Genomic DNA, 23,259 nt, shown 5'->3' on the forward strand with positions numbered 1-23,259 from the left:
GCCCGCCCCTGCCAGGGTCGGAGTTCAGCCAAGCAGTTTCCACCGTGCGGAAGACAACACAAGCTAACCACGTGGGAAAACAACGGGGTGTTGCCGAGCTGGCTGGAGCTAAGCAAGGGCTTCAAGGAGGAAGACGGGCGGAGGGAGAGAGGCAGACAGACTGATTGTCCTGTGGAGCGCTAGGGTTCACCAGGGAAGGTCATGCACTCTAGCCCCAACTGCTAATAGCTGCAGACGTTTACTGAGTGCTTATCCTGTGCCCGGCGTCTTTACTTCCATTATCTTTTTTTTTTTTTTAATTGTCATGATTCTGAGATAGGCGTTATTACCAAACGCATCTTAGAAATGGGGACATGAAAAAACAAAATATTGAGGTCAAGGTCACTCATCTGGGGAACGGCAAGGATCCAAACCGAGGTCTGTGGCAAAGTTGCTCCCTAGAAAGAAAGAAGCAAAAGCAGGAACCAGCTTGTTCTCTGCTGCACGGGGTTCATTCAACTTGCTTCTTAGCTCTGTGACCCCAGGTAAGTCAATCCATGTCCCTGGGCCTCAGTTTCGTCATCCCTAAAATGCAGATAATAAGAGAATCTTTTCTGAGCATTATATGAGATAAACGTGGGTTTCCCCACCTGCCTAGCACAGAGTAAGTGCCCAATAAATGGTAGGGTTTTGTTTTTTTTTTTAAGATTTTATTTATTTACTTGACAGACAGAGACCACAAGTAGGCAAAGAGGCAGGCAGAGAGAGAGAGGAGGAAGCAGGCTCCCCGCGGAGCAGAGAGACCGATGTGGGGCTGGATCCCAGGACCCTGACATCTTGACCTGAGCCGAAGGCAGAGGCTTTAACCCACTGAGCCACCCAGATGCCCCTAAATGGTAGTTTTTAACTGCTGCTACAATCATTCCCAGGGCTAGTAAGTGTATAAAGGCTGCTAGCCTCACATAGCTTACAGCTCAGCTGGGGAAACGAAACCAACACGTAGGAAAAGGCATGAACCCCAGGAGCCACAGTGGAGGAGGCTGAGTTGGATATGGGGGGCTGAATCACTGCAAAAGCCCGCCACAGGTGGGGAGCACCTGCCACCACGGCGATCCCAGGGCAGCACTGCGAGGCCGCGGCCACTGCTCCCGCAACCCCCACTCCGGCCCCGAGCTTCCCTTCCTTCCAGGAACAGGAAAAGGAGCACGATTAAACAGAATGCTACAAAAGTCCTCAACACAGGATTTTCCCATTAGTCACACTTAAGCAGGCAGGGTTCCTGCAAGACAGGCACATGGCCGGCCTCCTGGGAACGCAGAAGCGGGAAGCCAAGATGAGTAAATTTGGAGCACCAAGGTCGAGTCCCCGTTGAAGTCCACGGATGTAAAGCGGGGGGCAGGGGCAGCTTGGAGACAAAACAAGATCACTTTGCAAAAAGGCAAAGAAGGGAAAGAATAAACAGAAGCCATTAGGAAAATCCTAGACACAGAAAACCTGAGTTTAAGGGGAAAATACAATGTGAAGGTAACTAGCACAAAGCTCAAACAAGAACTCTGAAAACCAGCCCCAAGGGTTAGACCCAGAGAAAACTATTAATAACGGTCACGTATTTGTGTATACTTTGTAGAAATACCATTCCCAGTAGGTGACAGGGATGAACTCATTTAACTCTTGCAATCACCCTATGAAGCAGGTACTATTTGTTTCCACTCCATTTTGCAAATATGAAAAGTAGAGCACAGAGAGGTCAAGTAACTTGCATCAGGTCACACAGTTGGCAAGTAGCTCTCATAAGATTTTAAATGAAGCAGCCGGGCTCGGCTCGGGAACACCAGACTCTAGCCTCTACTGCCTCTGACATGTGAGTTAACAGTTCTGAAGCTCAGTAAATTTCCTTGAAATGGGATTATCCATAGCTCCACTCTAGTGGAGTTACAGTCTTAAGGAGGAAATCTATGAGTAATCATTACCTCATCTAATTCAGCAGTAAATCTAGAATGACAGAATGGATTTTCCTAGTGAGCCAATGACTGGGAAAATTCAGTTAAGTTTTTATTTTCTTTAAGTCAACCTACCTATTTTTTTGGTATCAAGTACTAAATTGAAAGAAAATTCCTGTTGTCATTTTTAAAAAGCAAAATCAAAAAGGCATCCTGATACACATTTAACAGTTAGGATTGTTGATTACCCGGAAATCCTAAACTTCCCTTCCACTTTTAAAACAATAGAAACAATCCCTGTGAAGAGATCAGATCTGCCATATCCCTTTGTCTAAAATTATATCAATTGTAAATGAAAAACATTAGCAAAAAAATAAACACATAGCAGGATCTTGAGCTAAGAAGATCCCAGTTTTACTGAAGAAAAAGATAGCAAAACGTTTACACTAGTTATCTGTGTGGTAAGAGTATGTTATCTTAATTTCTTTTTAGTGTTTTGTATCTTTTGGTGGTGGAACATGGGAAGCACCTTTTTCTTTTTCTGCTTCTTGCATTTTCTAACACGTCTTGATGACAATCACTATAGTTTGTTGTGTGTTTTTTTTTTAAGATTTTATTTATTTATTTGACAGGCAGAGATCACAAGTAAGCTGAGAGGCAGGCAGAGAGAGAGGAGGAAGCAGGCTCCCCGCAGAGCAGAGAGCCTGATTGAGGGCTCCATCCCAGGACCCTGGGATCATGACCCAAGCCGAAGGCAGGGGCTTTAACCCACTGAGCCACCCAGGCACCCCTGTTGTGTTTTTTATTGAAGCTGCAGATAGAAGTCAATAAGAAACCCTCCTTACTATGAAACTATTGTCACTATAGGTCAAAAATGGTCAAATATTGGTGATTTCATATGGTTCAACCTAAGAGTAATATTAATGCCATAGGGGTAAACCGTAATTCTGGAAAACCCTTAGTAAGGAAATTACTTGTAAGTGCAATCCCTAATATTTACATACTAGATATTTCCACTGACTGGAGACAGAGACAATGCTATGAAATCTTGGAGTTACACCACAAGACAGAAGGGTCAAAGAAAACTACACAGTGGTATAACTTCTACTTTATTACACTATAAAACACAAGGTAAATACGTAAACAGAAAGGCACTGGCCTGATAATTTCCTTTCTTTGCCCCTATATTTCTTTAAATGCCTTTTGAGTCCTTATCTAAATGGTAAACCGCCATAATTTCAAAGAGAGTCCTCCAGGAGTAATGTTTTAATACCATGAGTTGGTTTCTCCAAACAGGAAAGACTTGACTGTTTCACTTTCCAACAATCAATTCTCCATCACCAGCTGGGTGTCCTACAATTCAATTCAATTCTGATTCCAACCACTGGAGCTACTGCCAACCCCACAGGTTTAAGGGCTCCAACCCACAAAATGGCCCCACTTCAGCCACCAGTGGCAAATGGTGTCCCCAAGCTAACCAACGACAAATTCGGAGATTTTCATGATCTTCCTCAGGTTGAGCCATTTGCTAGAATAACTCACAGAACTCAGGAAAATTCTAACACCTAGGATTACAGTTTGATTATAAAGGATATGTAACTCAGGAAGGGCCAAATGAAAGAGATACACAGGGCAAAGTGTGGGGGACGGGTTGGGGGGGAGGGGGAGGGTGTAAAAAAGGGCTCATTATGAATAACAAAAAACACTCCTAGCTCTCAAAAGGTCCCAAGGGTTTTAGGAGGTCTGTGCCTGGGAACCAGGGACAAATACACGTAAATTTTATTATTCCACATGGACTCAAAGTCTAGAGTCTTTGCTCATTTATGTATCAAGATACAGCACTGAACAAAATGGAAAAGATCAACTATTTTATCATAGGGTTGAAACGAAAGAACGCTCTTTCTCTTTGTTTTCCCCCTTCCCACTCCCACGTAGGAACAGGTCACAGCCACTGACCGTGAAACTACCATTTCCATAATCTGGAGGTGCCTGATGTATATGAGTATATACTATATATACAGTATATAATGTATACTAGTACTTCCAAGCAGATTATTTTCCTCTCCCCAAATCAACTTGGTCACGTTATTGTAAAAAAACAAAACAAAAAACAAAATAAAACAAAAAAACAAAAAAACAAAAAACCAACCAAGGGACAGAAGAAAACAGACTTGCCAGAAATGACAAGGAAATGAACCCCTTAGCCAAGCAGGGCTTTAGAAATCTTCCCAGTGCTGATCGGCAGTTTTACTTAAAGACACTGCTCTATACATTGATGGCCAACACTGTCCTCCTGACCTGACGCTTCGGAAGAGAGAACAATGAGAGCCTGACCAACAATACGGGGAAAGAAACAGAAATGCGCAACAGTCTTCTGAAAATAAATGCATAACTATTCAGAAGTCAAGCTGATTTGCACAATGTCAGAGGATTTACTGTAACAAAAACAAATACACAATTAGCTAGCTTTCACCCTTAATGAACATTTCCTGGCCCTCACACCATCAAGACTGAACACCGCCCTTACTTCACGATTCCAGTTTCCCAGCACTCCTTAAGCTTTGAAAAATTATGTCACAAGTATTGTATTAAACTTCTACACTATGTGTCCTATTTCTATCACTTTCTATCACAAAGGACCATATTATTCATTTAAATGCCAAACAATTCTGAGATGCATAAAGAAGAGATGTTCTCCTCACCATCGCCCCTCTGCCCCCTGCCCACCCCTCCCCCCATCTCTCTGTCTCTCTCTGTCTCTCAGTGTCTCCAAAGAGGAAACTTAGAAACAAGGAGAAGAAACAGCAATATCAGCTGACTTGCTGAGGTACTGGGGCCATGTCTCAAACTCAGGACTTAACCGAGCTCAGCCTCTGGGGATCCGCCATCACATCCCGGGGGTAGGCAGGGGCCCCCCTTGGGGTGCCCCATCCTCCACTCCACCCCGCCTTCGTTCCCCACTGCCTGCACAATACAGGGCGTAGTTTCTGAGCTCCACAGCCTCACCTCAGTTTCCCCTCTTTTCACTGTGCAACCGTCCGTTCATACAGGTCTGCACTAACTTCTCCTGTCCTGCCTCTGCACCTTCGCACAGGCTGTTCCTTGTGCGGCCCATGCCGCCCCTCCACTCCCTTTAGCGTCCACTTACAATGCCAGGCTTTCGGCATGCTCAAGTCCCTTCCACCTCTCTTATCAGAAGGCAAGTCCCTCTTCTGCGGTCCCACGCAGAGCTCTGTAGTTCTTGGATTGTACCAAACTCATTCTCCATTCTTCTACAATGATTTGTATTCAGAGCTTATCTTTCCCTTCTGAATCACAAGTTTGCAGAGCACAGAAACCAAGCTTGTTTTTTCTTTTTTTCTTTCTTTCTTTTTTTTTTTTTTTAAGATTTTATTTATTTATTTGACAGACAGAGATCACAAGCAGGCAGAGAGGCAGGCAGAGAGAGAGGGAGGGAAGCAGGTTCCCTGCTGAGCAGAGAACCCCATGCAGGGCTCGATCCCAGGACCCTGGGATCATGATCTGAGCTGAAGGCAGAGGCTTTAACCCACTGAGCCACCCAGGCATCCCACTTTTTTTTTTAATATACCTACACAATACCTAATAATATCTCAAACAAGGTCCTTTGTTTTTTAAGGAATTGCACGCTGCTTGTAGGGAATATCTACCTGTTTCACCTACAGAGACAATTAAGACACTAACTTGGCAATCGTGCGCATGAAATAGATTTTACCCTGGGAACCCAGCTTCTCGGCTCTATCACCTGGCTTCCAGCAACCTTTAATTCATCTTATTTCTAGCCTTGATTGTTTTGTGTTTTGCCTTTAATTGAGGAGGAGGAGGCTGGAAAGAACTGAGGAAGCTGCAAAGGAATTAAGGCTGTACACGCATATAGCACAAACATGTGAAGAAAAACGAAGGAATGCCTGCTCATTAGCCATCTGCCAGTTCACCAATGCCAGGAAATTCCGGACTGCTGTTTTTATAACGTAGATAATTCACACGATTGTGTTGGAGACTTCCAGCTATGAAGAGCTTTAGACCATTTGAGAATGAGCGTTCCCGAGTTTAATCGTGAGATAGAAAGCCCAGTGAATTCTTCAAGCTTCCACCCCTTACAGGAATCTCACAGAACCACGTTATGTCTGTATATATGCACGGGGGAGGAAGGCATGTTGCTGATATTGAAAAGAATTTTTTGTTTGTTTGTTTTTTTAACTCTACAGATCACATGGTATTTTATGTATAGGTTCTTTATAAATCTTCAACCACTCAGCTAGACTCATCTGGCCTGTTAAGAAGGTAACAGCTTGGGAAGCCTGGGTGGTTCAGTCAGTTAAGCATCTGCGTTCAGCTCAGGTCATGATCCCAGGGTCCTGGGATCGACTCCCAAGTCGAGCTCCTTGTTCAGTGGGGAGTCTGCTTCTCTCTCTCCCTCTGCCTGGCAGTCTGCCTGCTTGTGCTCTCTCTCTCTCTCTCTCTCAATCTCTGTGTCAAATAAATGAATAATATCTTTTTTAAAAAATGTTTAACAAAAGAAGGTAATGGTTTAACTGTCTAATTTGTGTCTTTTTAGGAAACTGAGGTCCATTTTTCCTTAACAGCCCCCTCATGCCAAAACTTTTAAAAATTCATTTGTAAACCTAATGATATGTAAATCAAATTATTCCATTCAAAGATTTACTGTAAAAGCAAAAGGATGATTCCTAAAGGATTCCTTGGAAAACGGCCCATTTTCCACTAAAAAGCAAAATCTACACTCAATTTCTGATGCCTCTGTTTCCTCTTTAAGTAGATGGACCTATGGTGGAAAAAAGAAAAAAAAAGGAAGAACAAAAATTAAATATAACTCTTCCTTTTACCTGTGGTGCCGCGCACATAGTCCATACACTTTCACATGGTAATAATAATAGAGAACATTTGAGAACAAGGAACATCCATCTAGCTGCGGTTTCCCCTCCTCAGTGACGTGAGTGAGACATTTCACTTCTCTTGAACTTGGTGATTCCTGGGTAAATCTGTTTCCTCATCTCTGTGAGACAGAGGCAACAGCCACCTGCTCCTCAGATAGCTTTGCAAGAATCTGACGAAACCGTGTCTTCGTGACACGTGACGAGCGTGTCTTCTACGTTCTGCTGCCTCAAGGAGCACAGGTCAGACCAACACAGTGAGAACTGCCCAGCATTTAATGTTTAATAAGACAGAATGGATGCAACAGAATGGATGCAATGTTTAATAAGACAGAATGGATGCAACAGGCCTTCACGGACTCCACGTGTCCATTCCCAGGAGCTAGAATCACAGGGAACGCGCAGGAAGGCTTCTTGGGAGGGCTACCCTTGCTCTCAGCTTGAGGATGGGGGGAAAACAGGATGTGGACCGTGCACCAAGAGGGGAGGGGTTTCCCGGTTAAGAGGAACACAGCCCCTAATTCTTCCCCATTCCCCCCACCTCCCCGCTCAGGTACGATACCCAGGCAGCACCACCTGGGAGACGGGTGAGGACAGCAAATCCTCCAGTCCCCCGCCCCCGACCTCCACTGACTCAACTTCTGGGGCCCAGGGACCCATCTGTGTTATGCGCAGACAGACCCCTCCCTCCTCTCTTCCACTGCCTCCTCCGTTCTCTCCACCTCGCTAATGCCAACGTTTCTACCAGTATCAGCTGGAACGTCATTTCGTCCCCAAAGTCTTGCTCACACCTGTACTGGCCTCTCACCCCACCCCCAGCTCCAGGTTAGGGACTGGGGTATCCGCGTGCCATGCAGACTAAAGACACTTGACCATTACCGCTTGCTGTACCGTTTTCTGGAGATGCTGCTAGCTCTGCGAAGGCGCGGCCCGAGTCTGTTTTGTTCACACTGCTTCATCCCCCACGCCTCGTGCACGGTAAGGCCCTCTACTAACATCTGCTGAATTAATAAATATATCACCCGTGAAACAAAGGTATAAAAGAAAGACAGAAAGTATTATGGAACATGACAGACTCGCATTAATAGACGCCTTTGGTGTCCGGGTCCCAGAAACACAGTTGAATTTAGTTCACCTTTGAAAAGAGTTTCATGAATGGATTTGGGTTTGGAAAACCTTTGCTTTGAAATTTTTCACCGACACTTCCAAACATATCAATGTCCTACCGCACTGACCCGAGGAAGCGATACTTTCTTCCTTCTATTGTCATTCTTTTTTTTTTTTCTCAATGACCAGATTTTTCCATCTCAGGCTTTGGGAACAATATGGCCCATAGAAGCTGGCAGACAAAACAGCCTCTTATTAATTCAAGAAGGGACAGAGAGAGGAGACTCTAGCTAACATTCGTGGGTGAATATTGGAAAGCCTAATCCTTCACTTTATTGTAAAAACAAAGAGCTGAGACAGACACCTGGATTCCTATTCTGGCTTGCTTCCTTCCAGTATTTAAGCATCTGCTCTGCTCTAGGTCCTGGACTTGGATCTTAGCCGCGGACAGTGCCCAAGACACATGCACAGGCCCTCCCCTCACCAAACCTAATGGCCTGTTCCTCTATCTACAGGCTAATGCTGTTGCTGACTCCCACGGGCCACTGAACTCCTCAGGGCTCCGTTTCCCCACCTGCAAAGAGAGGCAGTTAATTACAAGATGACGACCAAAATCCCCTCTGCTCTAACGAGGGTTTTATGGCTAAAAACACCACAGTTGCTCTGTAAGTCCGTTAGCCAAAGTCATGCGTCTCAAGTCCTACTCAGCCAGCTCCAGAGAGCTGAGAAACGGGCAGCAGGACCAAGGGCACAAATGTGGCCCAAGGAGACTTGTCAGAAGCAGCAGAAATGGGGCCACTTCAGTGGGGAGCCAGCTTTAAGGCAATGGGAAGAGTCCTACACTGAGTAAAGGAGCTCCCTTAAGTCTTGGCTAGGCCCACAGGGTCCTCAATAAGTTATGAGGAGATGGTCAAGGTCCCTTCTAGTCCTAATGGTACAGAATTCTACCTCCTCATTCCAATACGTGTTTTTCCCAGCACCACCAAGCAATAATTTTATGCTGAGGCTATTTACCTGGATAGATCATCAGTGCCACAGGTTAAGGACTCAGTCCTACAAGACTGCCCCTCCCCCACCTCGGATGCCAGGTCCATGTCCAGGCCGTGGTCTTGTGCCTCTGACCCACAAGGTTATAAATCAGAGGTTCCCACAACAAGCCCCTACTTGGGTGCAACTAATTTGCTTAAAGCAGCTCACAACACTGAGAGAAACATTTGCCTTACTGGATCACCGGTTTATGAGAAAAGATCTAACTCTGGAACAGCCAGCTAGGAGAGACATATATGGTAAGCTGTGGGGAAAGGATGGGGAAGGCCCAGGCTTTCCAGACGCGCTACTACTCTCCAACTCCTCCAGGCGTTCCCCAACACAGAAGCTCCTCAAGCCTTGTTGTTCAAAGCTTTTTTAAAGCACTTAATCAGACACTCTCTGTGCTAACTCTTCCCACTCCCAGAGGTGAGTGGGGGAGGCTGCAAGTTCCAGTCCTCTAATCACAGGGCCTTTCAGAGGACCAGGCCCATCCTGTGGCTACCTAGGGTACCACCCTGAGTCCAGAACATTCGCTCCCCGGGGGCTCCTCATGAATGACAAAAGACTCCCCTACCACTTGGAGACTTCTCCGGGTTTGAGGAGCTTTGGGTTTTGAGGAGCTTTGTGCCAGGAATGGAGGGCAAAGACTAAAATCTATTTCTTATTAAACCACATTCATCACAAGATTCTACTTCAAGACGACATTCAGTAGTAAGCGATGAGAAGAGGAGCAATGATGAGTCCAACCCCGAATCAGAGTATGTCAGGAGGATGATCACTTCAAATGCAAGTCAAAATTTCGTGCCTATACTTTCAGATCAACTGGCTCGAGATACCCAGATAACTGATGAACCTTCCAGAACTCTTCCAGAACAAAGTGTCAGATTCTACCCAGATAAAGGCAATGGTTTCTTTTCCTTTTGCTTTTCTCTCCTTCCTTGCCTAATTTTGGTAGCTAATGGCTCACCCCACATCTCCCCCGCATCCCAAGTGACCTCCCTGCCAAGCCCACGGGTCCCTAAAATTCCTCCCTGCTCTGGTGTTGCCCAACATGGCTTCCTCAGCCCCCACCCCTGCTGTTACACAATGAGCTTAAGCCGGGCTCCGGAAGAGATAGGGGATGCCTCGGGCAATCGCAGAGGACCTGAAAGGAAAATGCTGGAGCGGTTAGGAACCTTGTCTCACCTGTCATGGTGGTGGGTTCCTATCTGACTCAGGACAAAAGAAACATAATATACTTTCTTGGCACTTACTGTGTGCCAAACACTGTGCCATGAACTCTCGTGTTTCCGCTCATGTAATTGTCACCACAACTCCATGAGGCAACTCCACCATATTTTCTCCCTAATACAGATGAGGAAAGTGACTCAAAGAATTTTTTCCCTCGGTAACATGGCATTGTATTTAGCGGTCAAAATGCATATACACAGGAGCATGCAAACAGAATGACGGGAGGGGAGAGTCGTAAAGCTGCAGCTGTTTAGAACACTGGGACCAGCAGGAGGACCCGGTGGCTCAGTGGGTTAAGCACCTGCTTTCCGCTGGGGTCATGATCTGAGGTCTGGCTCCCAGCTCAGTGGGGAGCCTGCTTCTCCCTCTCTTCCCAGCTTGTGCTCTCCCTTCCTATCTCTCCCTATCTCTGTCTCCCTCAAATAAATACAATCTTAAAAAAAAAAAAAAAAAAAAAAAAAAAGAATACTGGGATGAGCAAAGACAAGACGGTGGGGGCCTTGAGGGATGGCGAAGCCAGAATAGAAAACCAGCTGCCCTGAGTTCCAAAGAATGTGGCAAAAGGATTCTCAAGGAGAGAGGACTGGCCCAGAAACGCAGTTTGCCTGGGTTATCTGCCACCCTCTATCCATCCCTCCCTCCCCAAAAAGTCCTTGGGCAGATTCTGGGTTTTTCCCTCCCTTACAAAGACAGCCATGTCAGTAACTGGCAGAAGAGAGCAGAAGGGAAACGTAGCCTGCTTCTCCATAAAGTTGCCATTATCGTGGGCATCTATCCCCAGAGCCACCGAGAAGACACAAAACCTCAGCTTTGCCCAGGTTTCTGTATTTTAGCAGATTCCACACTAGGATACCAAAATAGTGCTTCTTTTCATGAGGTAGCACTCATTTGAGGAGTTAGTTTTCTCCATAGGATATTTTACTATTTTAAGCAGTTGTACATTTGGCTGCCCACAGACAAGAACAAATGAGTCATAGAAGAGGAAATGCAGGACCAAAAATCCTTTACCTGGAAGCCTGGAGGTCAGATGTGCCTCGAAATTCAGACTTTCGTGATTCTAGAAAGGTAATGCAATGCATTCAGCACACATTATGTAACACTCCAAAATCAAATTTGCTGAGATTACTGTGGCAAAATTTAGCAATATTCAAACTAAGTGAAATAAATACATACTATTGAATCTCATACCAGTTCAGGTTAGGTTTTATCACCAATGGGGTATGCAAAAAAGTCTCAAAAAACTTCAGGGCTTCAGATCTTTTCAGACTTCAAAATCGTCCAAAAAGGATTACAGGCATGTGCACATGGCTCAAATACTAGAAAACATAGTCAACCTCCCAGCAATCAAAGACAGACAGACAGAAACAATCAAGGTACAATGATGGGCCTTAAAAATTAGCAAATGGGTTTTTCTGAGAAAATGCCAGCAGTGTGAAAACTGAGTCCTTCAACCACTGCTGTGACAAGTAAACTGGGACAACCTTCAGACCACCAATAAAGGTGTCATCAATGGCCTCTAAAACATGAACACCTTTGACCCCAACATTGCCTTTCCAAGAACTCATTTTCCATGGACGTCATCAATATCTAGACAAAGCTTTACACATAGACATTCACTGAAACAATTCCTTCGAGGGGCACCTGGGTGGCTCAGTCACTTAAGTGTCTGCCTTTAGCTCAGGTGGTGATCTCAGGATCCTGGGATGGAGGCCCACATGACGCAGACTTCCTGCTCAACGGGAAGTGTGCTTCTGCCTCTGCCCCTCCCCACTCATGCTCTTTGACCCTCTCTCTCAAATAAATAAATAACTTTTTTTTTTAATTTCAAAAAAATACTAATTCATTTGAAAATTCAAATTCAATTAAAAATAATTAGGAACAAGTGAAATCTAAAACAGAATCACAACGAGGCAAAAATCAGGGAATCCATATAATAAAATATTATGCAGCCATTTTTTGAGCAGGTAGGGAATTGGAGAGACATCAGGTATAATATTAAATGAGAAACACCGGATGGGGCACCTGGGGGGCTCAGGGGGTTAAGCATCTGTCTTCAGCTCAGGTCATGATCTCAGGTCCTGGGACAGAGCCCCATGTTGTAGGGCTCCCTGCTCAGCAGGAGTCTGCTTCTCTTTCTCCCTCTGCTGTTCTTCCTGCTTGTGCTCTCTCTCTCAAATAAATGAATAAAAACGTTTTTAAAAATTTTTATTTATTTATTTGACAGAGATCACAAGTAGGCAGAGAGGCAGGCAGAGAGAGAGGAGGAAGCAGGCTCCCCACTGAGCAGAGAGTCCGATGAGGGGCTTGATCCCAGGACCCTGAGATCATGACCTGAGCTGAAGGCAGAGGCTTTAACCCACTGAGCCACCCAGGTGCCCCAATCTTAAAAATAAAGAAAGAGAGGAAAGAAAGAAGGAAGGAAGGATGGAAGGAAAACACTGGATATAAAATTATATTTGCATTATGATCCTATCCAAGCCAAAAAAAAAAAAAAGAGAGAGAGAGAGAGACAAAAACTAAAAGGAGTCACAGGATCAAAGGGTGACTGTCTCTCCCCTTTAAATATTTAAATCTTGGGGAGAATTTTCCAAAAGGGCCAAGAGTAGTGTATTTTAACCGAAGGGAAATAGAAAAAGAAGTCCTGTCTGCATAACTCCCAGTCAATGGCAACAAATTCATGAATCTGAGGTGTCACTCTGGGCTTTTATAAATGTACAATGAACCCATCTTTGCAAACCCACCGCCACCTCCAGAATGACAACCTTATAGGACGTGTGGTCTACATTTATTGGACAATTCAGCTGACATTTTAAGTCCAGCCTACTGGACACCATGGGGAAGAAATCCAGAAAGAAACGGTACAAAGGATAAGAGATATGCCACTTTGCCATTTGCAAAGACCTTTCAGAGACAGCAGCTCATTTGATGCTCACTGGCAGTCGGTAAGGCGGACAACGACAGGAGCTGGCACACACCCATTTTACAGTCGGGAAAATAGAGTCATAGATAGTCACACTCCCCGACGTGGCAGGGGCTCTCCCTGACTTCCAGGCCAGGGCTGTCTTAGAACGTGAGGCTCTTTCCACTATATCGTGCCATTAGCCTATTTGTTGGTGCTTCTTTATAAGTATCTTCATAGAAAGAGACATTTCTCACTAGCAAGAAAACCAAAATGACTTACTAATAATAAAAATAGGCTTCAGAAGTGAACAGACCTGACTCAAGGTCAAAATCCAACTTGAACGTTTGTGTGACTCTTTCAAGTTAACTTCTCGGATACCCGATTTTCTCATTTATAAATACAGGAATAAAACCACACAGCTGACAGGGTGCTGAAGAATTAAATGATCTGAGCACTTGGACCAGAGCCTGCCCCAAGATAGGTTTGACAAACACAGTAGTCCTTCCTCCAGAAAGAGTGAAATGTCTACAATGAACCAACTCCAGATTCTAATTTTAGTCCTTGTTGGCACACCAGATTCCTTATTCTACCTGCTATCAGGAGCCCACCAAATCTTTACCAGTTACTGTAGGGCTCTAAAGTAATTAGAAACACTCAACATAGTAGTTTCAACCAATGACAGTTTAAATCATTTTTTGTCAGTTTTAAATAATTTCTCTTTTGTCTTAACATGTAAGTAAACTTCAGCATCAGAGCCAAATTCTTTTAAAAGTAACAATGAAATTTTTGTTTCTATTGCCTGAGGCTTTGGCCTATCTCCTTTGAATGCAACTATTGAAACTCCCAAATCATCTGTTTGATTAATTTCTTTTAGGAGGGCAAAAGTGGGAGCAGAGAATGACAGGCACTTCTCAAAGTTTTCATTTCCTCTTTAAATTAGATTTGGGTATGGACGCCTAAGCTCAAAACATTCCAACCACAGGCTATGTTTATTATGTGACCACACAGCTTGGGTGCTACCTGGCCAAAGGAGAACCCAGAATTTAATAAAGCTTATCGTTAGCATCAGACGAGGAGTCAGGAGGCTGGATGAAAGCCCACAATGCTCTAGGAGAGCGCCCTTCTCTCTTCACCAGCTCGGGAACGTTTTCCACCCACTCCTTTCCAGAAGGCCATGCCCATTGCCTAGTAAGAGAAACTAATAAGCCCAAGGATTGAGTAACCAGAGACCTTAAGGGCATAAATAAGCCAAGATGTGGAAAACCATCCCTTCTGGTGCCTGTGGCATATAGTTTCGAATACTGCTTCTGAGAGACAGAAGTTTAATGAGATTCTTCTCATAAGCAGGAAGAGAAAGAGACATTGTCACTACCCACTGTGAAGTTATCTGTCCTTTTCTCTGCTTCCCAGCTTCTGCTAACCACATGCTTACAATTTTAGGATGTCCGACGGTCCCTATCTTAGAATCTCAACAAGACTGCTGAGGTTTATTTCCGTTCTATTTTCTCTCTGGGGAGACGTGGTGTACGGTAGAGAATGAACTTTGGAATTAGGCAGGCTAGGTTATCGAAGATACGTATAAAGATACACACACACACCTCCTACTGGTTCTGCTTCTCTGACTGAAGGACTGATACATGGGCTGTGTGACTGGGCCAATTATTTGACTGCTGTGGGCCTCAGTTGCCTCCCGGTAAGTAAGAACATCACAGGGCTCTGAGAAGTAAGTGTACGGAAAGCATATGAATCGCCCGACTCAGCTGAGTACTCAACACTGCTGCCTATCTCCTTCTCCCTGCTTTCCTAAAACATTCCCTATAAACATTAATACCGTCAGAGACTCCAAGAGGACCAGATGTTAGCTGGTCAGGACATCTTTTCTTCATACAAGCCTCAAGTCCCACGGGCACCTTTGTACTCAGTACTCTTTTTAGATACTTAATTCTTCTTCAGTGGTAAACTTTCATCAAAAAACACTGCTCTACAATTCAGTGGGAACTTTTTTCGTCACACTCCAGACTTGAGGGCAGAACATCGCTCAGAGATCCACCGAAACACAAACCTACCCCAGGAATGGCCATCCCTCGCTGATAGCTGATTACCTGCATCCAATGCTGATTTTATTTTTTCCTAACAATTTTACTCCCAGGTTAAGCTATTCAAATTCTGGGGCAACTCAGTACTGTCTACAACCCCAAGTCCAATTTGAACCTGAAGACGCACCTACTTGTCTCAGCAATGACACACCGGGGGGAAACCAAAATCTCCCAACCAGTAATACATGTCACTAGCCTCCATTTCCCCAGGAGGGATGACTGAAGGAAATACGGGTCTGCTAATAAAGGCTCAAGAGACATAGTCTCCATCCTGTTGCCTTCCTAACATGTCCTGTTTTCTATGAAAAAGTGAAGACCAAAGTGATAAGCCAGTTTTAAAACTATAAGCGATTGGAATCTTCTTGGGAGTAAAGAGCAGTGTATGTGTTTTTATGGAGCAGATAGTCACGGTTGGAACGCTTCCAGATGCTTATTATTTGGACGTGAAGACTTGGAAGAGCTTGCTGACGTAACATTCCAAGCTGTGGTAACCCCAATTGGCCAAGAAGGTATGCGTTTATTATTATTTTTTAACTAGTGCTGTCAAGTGGCAATTAAGAGGGAAACCGGTGGCAAGGAATCCCTGGGGTCTACAGCCACAAAAACAAGAGTGTAAGGCTGGACTTCTATAAAAGTTACACCTCCTCTCAGATTTCAATTAAAACTCCTGCTCCGAAGTCGTCATTGAAGACAACACTTTATGGTCTCTGCTGGTGGCTTCCTGCTCTGACCACAGAAGGTTCCTTTGTGGTGACAGGAATTGACTCAAAGAAGAAAAAAAATGTACGTTTACAAACGCGCCTTCCCTTTTTCCAAGCCTGATTTATCCAGGATATGTGGGGAAGACATCGGAAAGCCCCCAACCTGTTACAAGAATTCATCAACCACTGAAATTAATGAAAACTTGGAAAGGAAAGAAACGGAACTCCCCAAGGTCTTAAAATATAAAACAAAGGAGGGGGGAGCTACGACAGAGCACCCGGTCGCTGGTGTCGATCTTCCGCTCGCGGGGCCTTTGAGGACAAGCGCGGCAAGGGGTCCGCGGGGCTCCAAAGTGCTCAGCCGGGCGGGAAGCGCAACCGGAGGAAGCCAAGCCAGGCCCGGTCCCTACACCCCGGACAGCTCGGAGGGGCGGGCTAGGGGTAACAGGTCCTCAGAGGAGCGGGAGAGAAGGGAAGGCGGGTCCCGGGCAAGCGGGAAGAGAGGGACGGGAGCGGTCGCCCCGCGCCGCACCCGGCCCGGGCCACTCTCCAACAGCCAGATGTTCAGTGTCGGGATCCCGCGGCTGTGCCAGGGCGAGGGCAGCTCAGGGCCCAGCGGGGCTGCCGTACGGACCCCCGTCTCCTCCCCAGCGCCCAGGCCCCGATGGGACACTCACCCGGGGCCACTAGCGGCGAACTCACAGTGCATCCCACGAAGACGGCGGTGGCCAGGACCGCGGACCCCGAGAGTTCTCCTGGGGCCATCGCCGCGTTCCTTCGCCCTCCACCCCCGGGGCGCCGCGTCCCGGGATCCTGCAGGCAGTGCAGCTGCAGAGCCGGCCACCGACCGAGTAGCAGGGCTCAGCCCCCGCGCGCGGTGAACCCCGCCCCGTAAAGGACTCTCCTCTCCGGCCCCACCCACCTGGTTGGCCCCGCCTCTCCCCGCCAAACCCAGGGCTCCGCCTGTCCTCAGCCGAACTCCACGTGTGGCCCCGCCCTCGTCCCCGCCCATCGCAGCCTGGCCCCGCCTCGCCCCGCGGCACCCGCTTTCTTTCTAAATTCCACCGCAGCCTGGGCCGCTCGGATTAGGCCTAGACTCCGCCCATCCTGTCCCGCCCATCGAGGTCCGACCACGCCTCCCTCCGGCCTCCCCGGTCCCGCCCACTTCTGCCTGGTCCCGCCTCTTCTCGCCGCGCCCGCTCCGTTTCGGAGTCGGGTTTCAGCGCAGACGCGGGGATTGCGCGGGAGCCAGGGGAGGGGGGAGGGAGTTGGCGGTTCCTCTGCCCTTCGCTGAGAGCAGGCGGGCGGAAGAGGAGGAAGAGGGAGAGCGGGACAGGAAACTCTAGACGGCCGGACTTGACCACCATCGGAGTGGGCACGATCTTAATTCTTTGTTGGCATTTCTCTTCAGCTGGCGTTCCCTTCCGTGGCTGGTCCAGAGAGGGGCGCCCCGCTGTCCGCGAAGTTTCACTGTTTGAAAATGAGAGGAAAAGGCACATCATTTAAATTTCTTCCTATCTCCGCTTTGCTCTAAGCTGCTCCCTTTGGGGAATAAATCTATGCATACCTGCAGGAACAAATTGCTTTCTTTTTAAAATCGTGTGCCCAGGCTGCAATGTGCAAATACTTTAACAAAATAACTCTTTAAGTACCTCGTCACTTACCATCTTCTTACAGTCTCAGGCCAGCTCTGTGAGGTGAGTAGTGTCCCCATTCCACCGGCCTTTGAGTAGACCCACGGGACACTGTCATAAAATGGAAATTAACTCGTCTTCATGGTGTTTGGTCACTGCTGTGCCCTCAGCGCCCTGCTCCATGACAGCACACACGGAGAGTCCGAATTGGCTTTGAAGTTGAATCATCACGTGCATTGATTAGATAAGAGCCTTTCTGAGTAGTTCCCTCTTTACTGCACTGGAGAGACCCCTGAAGCCAGCTGGTTAAGGCCTTCAGTAACACTCAAGATGACAGGCATGGCCAGGAGGGTGAGGTACTGGTCTCTTTCACAGAATGGGACTCTTGCATGGTTTGACTGTCACCTTCCAATTTTCTTTTGAAAAGTCCTCAAACATGGACTCTAAACAAACACTTGCACTGATGTGGGAATCCCCAGGACAGAAGCTTGGGCCACTACAGAGAGCTGGGGCTGAGGGTTGGGAGCCCCTACCCTTGAAAGCCAAGGCCAGGAGCTGTGTGTCCTAGGCACAGTTGTGGACACACCCTGCATTCTGGCAGGTGAAGCAGTTTTATCCCACTCTAAAACAGAATGGCTGCAGAGGGAAAAGGTCCATGTGGGTTTTTAACTTAAAAAGGGAGAGAGTCCTAGGCCTAGAAATTAAACTGTAAACTAACTGTAAATTAACTGTAAACTATAAGTTGTAGCCAGAACAAGCTATGATAATATGCAGAGCCTAGTGTCAAATGAAAATGCAGGGCCCTTGGTTCAAAAATCATTAAGAATTTCGAGATGGCAAGAGCAGGACATTGAAGCAATTGTGGAGCCCTGCTAAGCATGGAGCCCTGGGTCCAGGCCAAACACCCATAACGCCAGTCAAATTTTAGCACTTAGAATGCAGCAAAATGGGGCGCCTGGGTGGCTCAGTGGGTTAAAGCCTCTGCCTTCGGCTCATGTCGTGATCCCAGGATCCTGGGATGGAGCTCTGCATTGGGCTCTCTGCTCAGCAGGGAGATTGCTTCCTCCTCTCTCTCTGCCTGCCTCTCTGCCTACTTGTGATCTGTCAAATAAATAATAAATCTAAAAAAAAAAAAAAAAAAAGAATGCAGCAAAATGCTTGAACCAGGATATCTATGCAAAATGTAAAATATTGTTTGAAAAATGGATAATGTTTCACAGATTGAACTTACTAGTAAAAAGACAGGATCTTTTTTTTTTTTTGTAATCTCTACACTCAATGTGAAGCTGAAACCCACAACCTCAAAATCAAGAGTCACACACTCCACCAGCACCCCCAAGACAGGGCCATTTTAAAAAACACATTTGAATTGGATGTCGCTCATGGCTCTCCAGAAATAAAAATATAACCCTGTAATTAAAGCTGGATGAAATCTCAGTAACCACCTCTCAAGCCCCTTACTTTAGAGATGAGAGACAGTTAAGTGACTTGCCAGATACCTCATACATAGTATGAACCAGGGTTGGAATCCAAGGCTCTGACATTTCCCTTCTCAGACTTATTTGTAACACCTAGCTGCTTGACACGGTCTCTATAGATACCTTCCCGTCACAGAACCCCATATATGCACATTTGCACATTCCAGTTACAGGGGGGAGGGAAGGAGGGAGGAATTAAGGGAGAGAGGTAAGAAGGAAAGCAAATCAAGCTTCAGTTATTCTCCAGGTATTTTCCAGTATAGATTTGCTTGCACAATTTTAAAAAGCCATTGTTTGGGACGCCTGGGTGGCTCAGCTGGTTAAGCCTCTGCCTTCAGCTTGGGTCATGATCTCAGGGTCCTGGGATCGATCCTGGCATCGGGCTCTCTGCTTGGCAGGGAGCCCGCTTCCCCCTCTCTCTCTGCCTGCTGCTCTGCCTACTTGTGATCTCTGTCTGTCAAATAGATAAATAAAATCTTTAAAAAAATAAAAAATAAATAAAAAGCCATGGTTTGTTTGAGTTTAAATGTGAAGACTTCAATGTGATAGCAGTTCTCTTTCACAGTAGCAAGCAGATGTCACATTTCTTCTGAGGAAATAAAAATCGACACCATGGACTAAATGATCTTCCTTTTTTTTTTTTCTGAAATAAAATTAAAAGATTAAAAGGTAGAAATAGATGTTAATGCTAGCTCTCGTTTATTCATCCCTTAGATTTGGCCCCATCCCGCGGGAAGCACTTTTCCTGTGTTCCTACATCAAATCCTCACAACCTGATATTTTCGGAGGTATTGTTACTGCCCTTCCCTTCAAAGCTGAGAAATCCGGGATGTGAGGAATTAAGGAATTTACCCAAGTCACACAGCTGCTCCATGCTGTTGCTGGGACTCAAATCCAAGATCAGCTCGCTACAGGCCTGCACTTGAACTTCTGCACTTGAACTTGTACTGCTCTGCCTCCAAAATGCAAAATACTAGCCAATCAGCTTTCCTTTTCCAATATGAAGTCTTATTCTGTCTTTGCATGCTTAACCTAGCTCTGGATCAACAATTACATGTATTTTTTCTTCAGGAGAATGTTTATGGGGATAGGTTATAAATAAGAGGTTGGAGGAATCCAATGTACAAATTTAGGCAATGCGCTGTCCTTTCTGTTTTTTGTCGGTTTTCGTTTTGTTTTGTTTTGTTTTGTTTCCAGTGTCTCTGTAAGAATTCAGTTAATCATTCCCCTTAGTAGAAACCTTTCCTGTTTTCCTCGGTGCCGCTAAGGTGGTGATTTTCATCACCATCATTTAAATGCCTAAGACTCGGTTGGCTGGTATTTATTTTAATTAGGGTTGAAGAAACTTCCGCAGAAAGTCTCTGTGGAATTTCTTCTTTCTGTGATTTAGATATAGTCATGTTTCCTTTTGAGAGGTTATATCTAGGAGAAAGGCTGATAATTTTTTAAATATATCTATTTGTTTGCAGGGGGAAAATGATATTTTATAAAGTCTTATTATTTTATAAAATCTTATTATTCTGATCTGATAGCAAGTATATACCATGTTCCTAGTACTGGGTTGAGGGTAGGAGGTTGGAGGGGAAAGTCACTGAACATTTAGTAAAAGCTCCTAACCTTGCTTCAAGAAACTCTTCAGCCCACCTAGAAAGAAGGAAACAATAGTAGAATGGAAGTAGAATGGAAATGGTCAAAGCCCCAGTGGTGGGGGAGGGGGGGATGTGCTGCCAGTGACTTGCTCTGTGACTTTCAGCAGCTTCTCTTTGGTCAGTCTTCTTACCCATAAATTTCAGGTGGGTAATAGAATAGTTTCTGAAAGTTGCCATCCAACCTTACAATTCTGCACCATAAAAAGAAATCAGCTGATAGGGTGAAAGGTGCCAGAGTCAGGCTAGAATGAAGGGTTTCTCAAAATTATCAAAATATTGGGGTGCCTGGGTGGCTCAGTGGGTTAAAGCCTCTGCCTTCAGCTCAGGTCAGGAGTCCTGGATTGAGCCCCTCTCTGCTCAGCAAGGAGCCTGCTTCCCCCTCTCTTTCTGCCTGCCTCTCTGCCTACTTGTGATCTGTGTCTGTCAAATAAATAAAATTTTTAAAAAATTTTATCAAAATATTATGGACCAGATAATTCTGTGTTGGGTGTCTGTTTTGCACACTCTAGGGTGTAGAGCAACATTCTCTGCTACTACAAACTAAATGCCAGTAGCACTCTTTCCACCACCCCCTACCCCCCCACCCCGTCCCCAAAATTATGACAACCAAAAGTATCTCCAAATTTACCAAATGTTCTCTGGGGGACAAAATCACCCGGGTTCACAACCACTGGGCTAGAAGATTTCCAAGAAGACCAAAAGGATTCCAAATGGAGGCTCCAAGCAAGTCCCCACAGAGAAGGTACAAGAAGGTCCTAAGACTTCATGGAGACGTGAGGGAAGTGCGTGAGCAAATGCACAGTGAGAGAATTTGCATGGTGTCGGCTGCACAGTGATGAGTATGTGTGAGGGAAAGAGGCAGAGCATGGGTTGGCAATAACTGTGGGTCACAGCTGAGCCTAACAGTCAAGAAGAGGAGAACTGAATAAATAAAATCTTTAAAAAAAAAAAAAAAAAAGGAGAACTGAGAACTTCAAATGCCCAGGAATTGTCATAAATTATAATAAATTATTCTATCACCAAAATAAAAATTTTTTTAGGGACGGTGAGAAGAATTTCCATTGTTCAATGAGATCATCTTCATCTTAAATTAGGAGCTACAAATACAGAAGTCCTAATTTTGCCCTTGGGCTTGGTGGATGTCAGAGGAATCTCACCGTTAGGCTAGCAAGGGTGTCCATAATCTATACTTCCATTCTGGACCACCGCGTTGTGTCTTGTATTGTGGGCACACGTTCTTCTGAACATGGTGTGTAAGTGACTCGGGTCCTTCGCTGGTACAGCCTCCACACCAGGTGGATAGACATGGACATGGTGACTCTCTGTAAACAGCAGAGAGAATTACAGTGACAAACCTCGTGGTTTGGGCCCAGCAAAACCCACAACACACGTTTCTGAGGATACATTCTACAGGGAACAGGGTTCTTAGGCAAGCTTCCTTTTGACTGCAATCAGCAGACACTTGAACACTAGCTCCATAAATAGTAAATGTATTATAAGGGTGAACACTTTCGTGGAGTCAGGCCCCCAGTCCTCAAGCACATTAGAACCGGGAGCAGTAAGTAATAAATGTAGGAGAGGAGGCTCCTTCTCCAGCTCCGGGGCAGCCGGAGTTCTCCTCACATCTACCTCTTAGCAAGTGTATGCTTCTTCTGTCTCTTTCTGTCTCTGTCTGTCTTCTAGCTCTCTCTGGTTTTTATCTCTGTCTCTGTCTATCTGCCTGTCTCTCTCTGACTCTCTCTGCCATCTGCTGCTTATTACTCATGCATTTTGGCCGGGGCCTCCCATAGCGTCCTCAACCCCAAGCCCTGCTCAGCATGACCTCCACAGCTTGGCCAAGGATCAATATCCCATGTCTCAGGAGAACACGGGGCTGCCCCACTAGGTGCGGCTGTTCCTCCTAGGTAGGGACATTGGGCATGGTCCTCACACTAGCTGATAGGTTCTATGCAGAAGTGAAAAGAGGCAAGATTTTCCTGAAGATGAAAGTGATCATCAGTGTCAAACGCACAGAATAGCCCAGTAAAATAAGGACTGGAAAGTTACCTAGCTAATCAGGCGCCATGGAGGTTACTGAGGGCCCCGTGAAAGGACCCGGAGAGACGTGGTAGAGGGGAGGCCAGAGTGCAGTGGGCGAAGAAGTAAAAATAGTCCTAGAGGGTTTTTTTTTCCCCAGAAGCTTGGCTGGGAGAGAAAAGAAAAGGAGGGTGAGTGGGGCCTTGGGAGTCAGGAGAAGGCTTTTGTGAAATGGAGTTGATTTTATGGGACAACCAGAAAAAAGACAGGAAGATGAGAAGGGGGGGTGGATAGCTAATGAAACAAGGTCCAGAGAGGACCCCTGATGAGATCAGTTGCACAGGAGCTGTTGGCCTTGAAAAAAAAGCAGACACGTTGTGCCCTGAAATTGAAGGGATATGGGGGAAAAAAAGTATAGATCTGCATATACTTGTGGGTAGGAAATAGAAAATTGAGGAGGTTCACATAGAATGGAGGCAAAGCCATGCTCTGACAATGGAAGGGAAGGGAATGATGTAAGGGTTTGAGGACACCATGGTCAGAGCCATCAGTATAGGCGTCTGGGTTGTGTACTGCACAAGGGCAACG

At 45.8% G+C, this 23,259-nt stretch overlaps 1 protein-coding gene across 1 annotated transcript in view; it reads right to left on the reverse strand.

Moving 5' to 3' along the window:
- Window positions 1-17,357, reverse strand: part of RELL1 (RELT like 1) — a 63,628-nt gene extending 46,271 nt beyond the window's left edge. Inside the window, 2 exon segments of the mRNA XM_032334066.1 lie at window positions 16,572-16,962; window positions 16,964-17,357. Coding sequence (XP_032189957.1) covers window positions 16,572-16,962; window positions 16,964-17,014 — 442 coding nt within the window. The 5' untranslated portion in view covers window positions 17,015-17,357.
- Between the last annotated feature and the right edge of the window lie 5,902 nt (window positions 17,358-23,259).

The sequence above is a fragment of the Mustela erminea genome, chromosome 2, assembly GCF_009829155.1.
Source record: "Mustela erminea isolate mMusErm1 chromosome 2, mMusErm1.Pri, whole genome shotgun sequence".
Classification (NCBI taxonomy): Eukaryota; Metazoa; Chordata; class Mammalia; order Carnivora; family Mustelidae; genus Mustela; species Mustela erminea.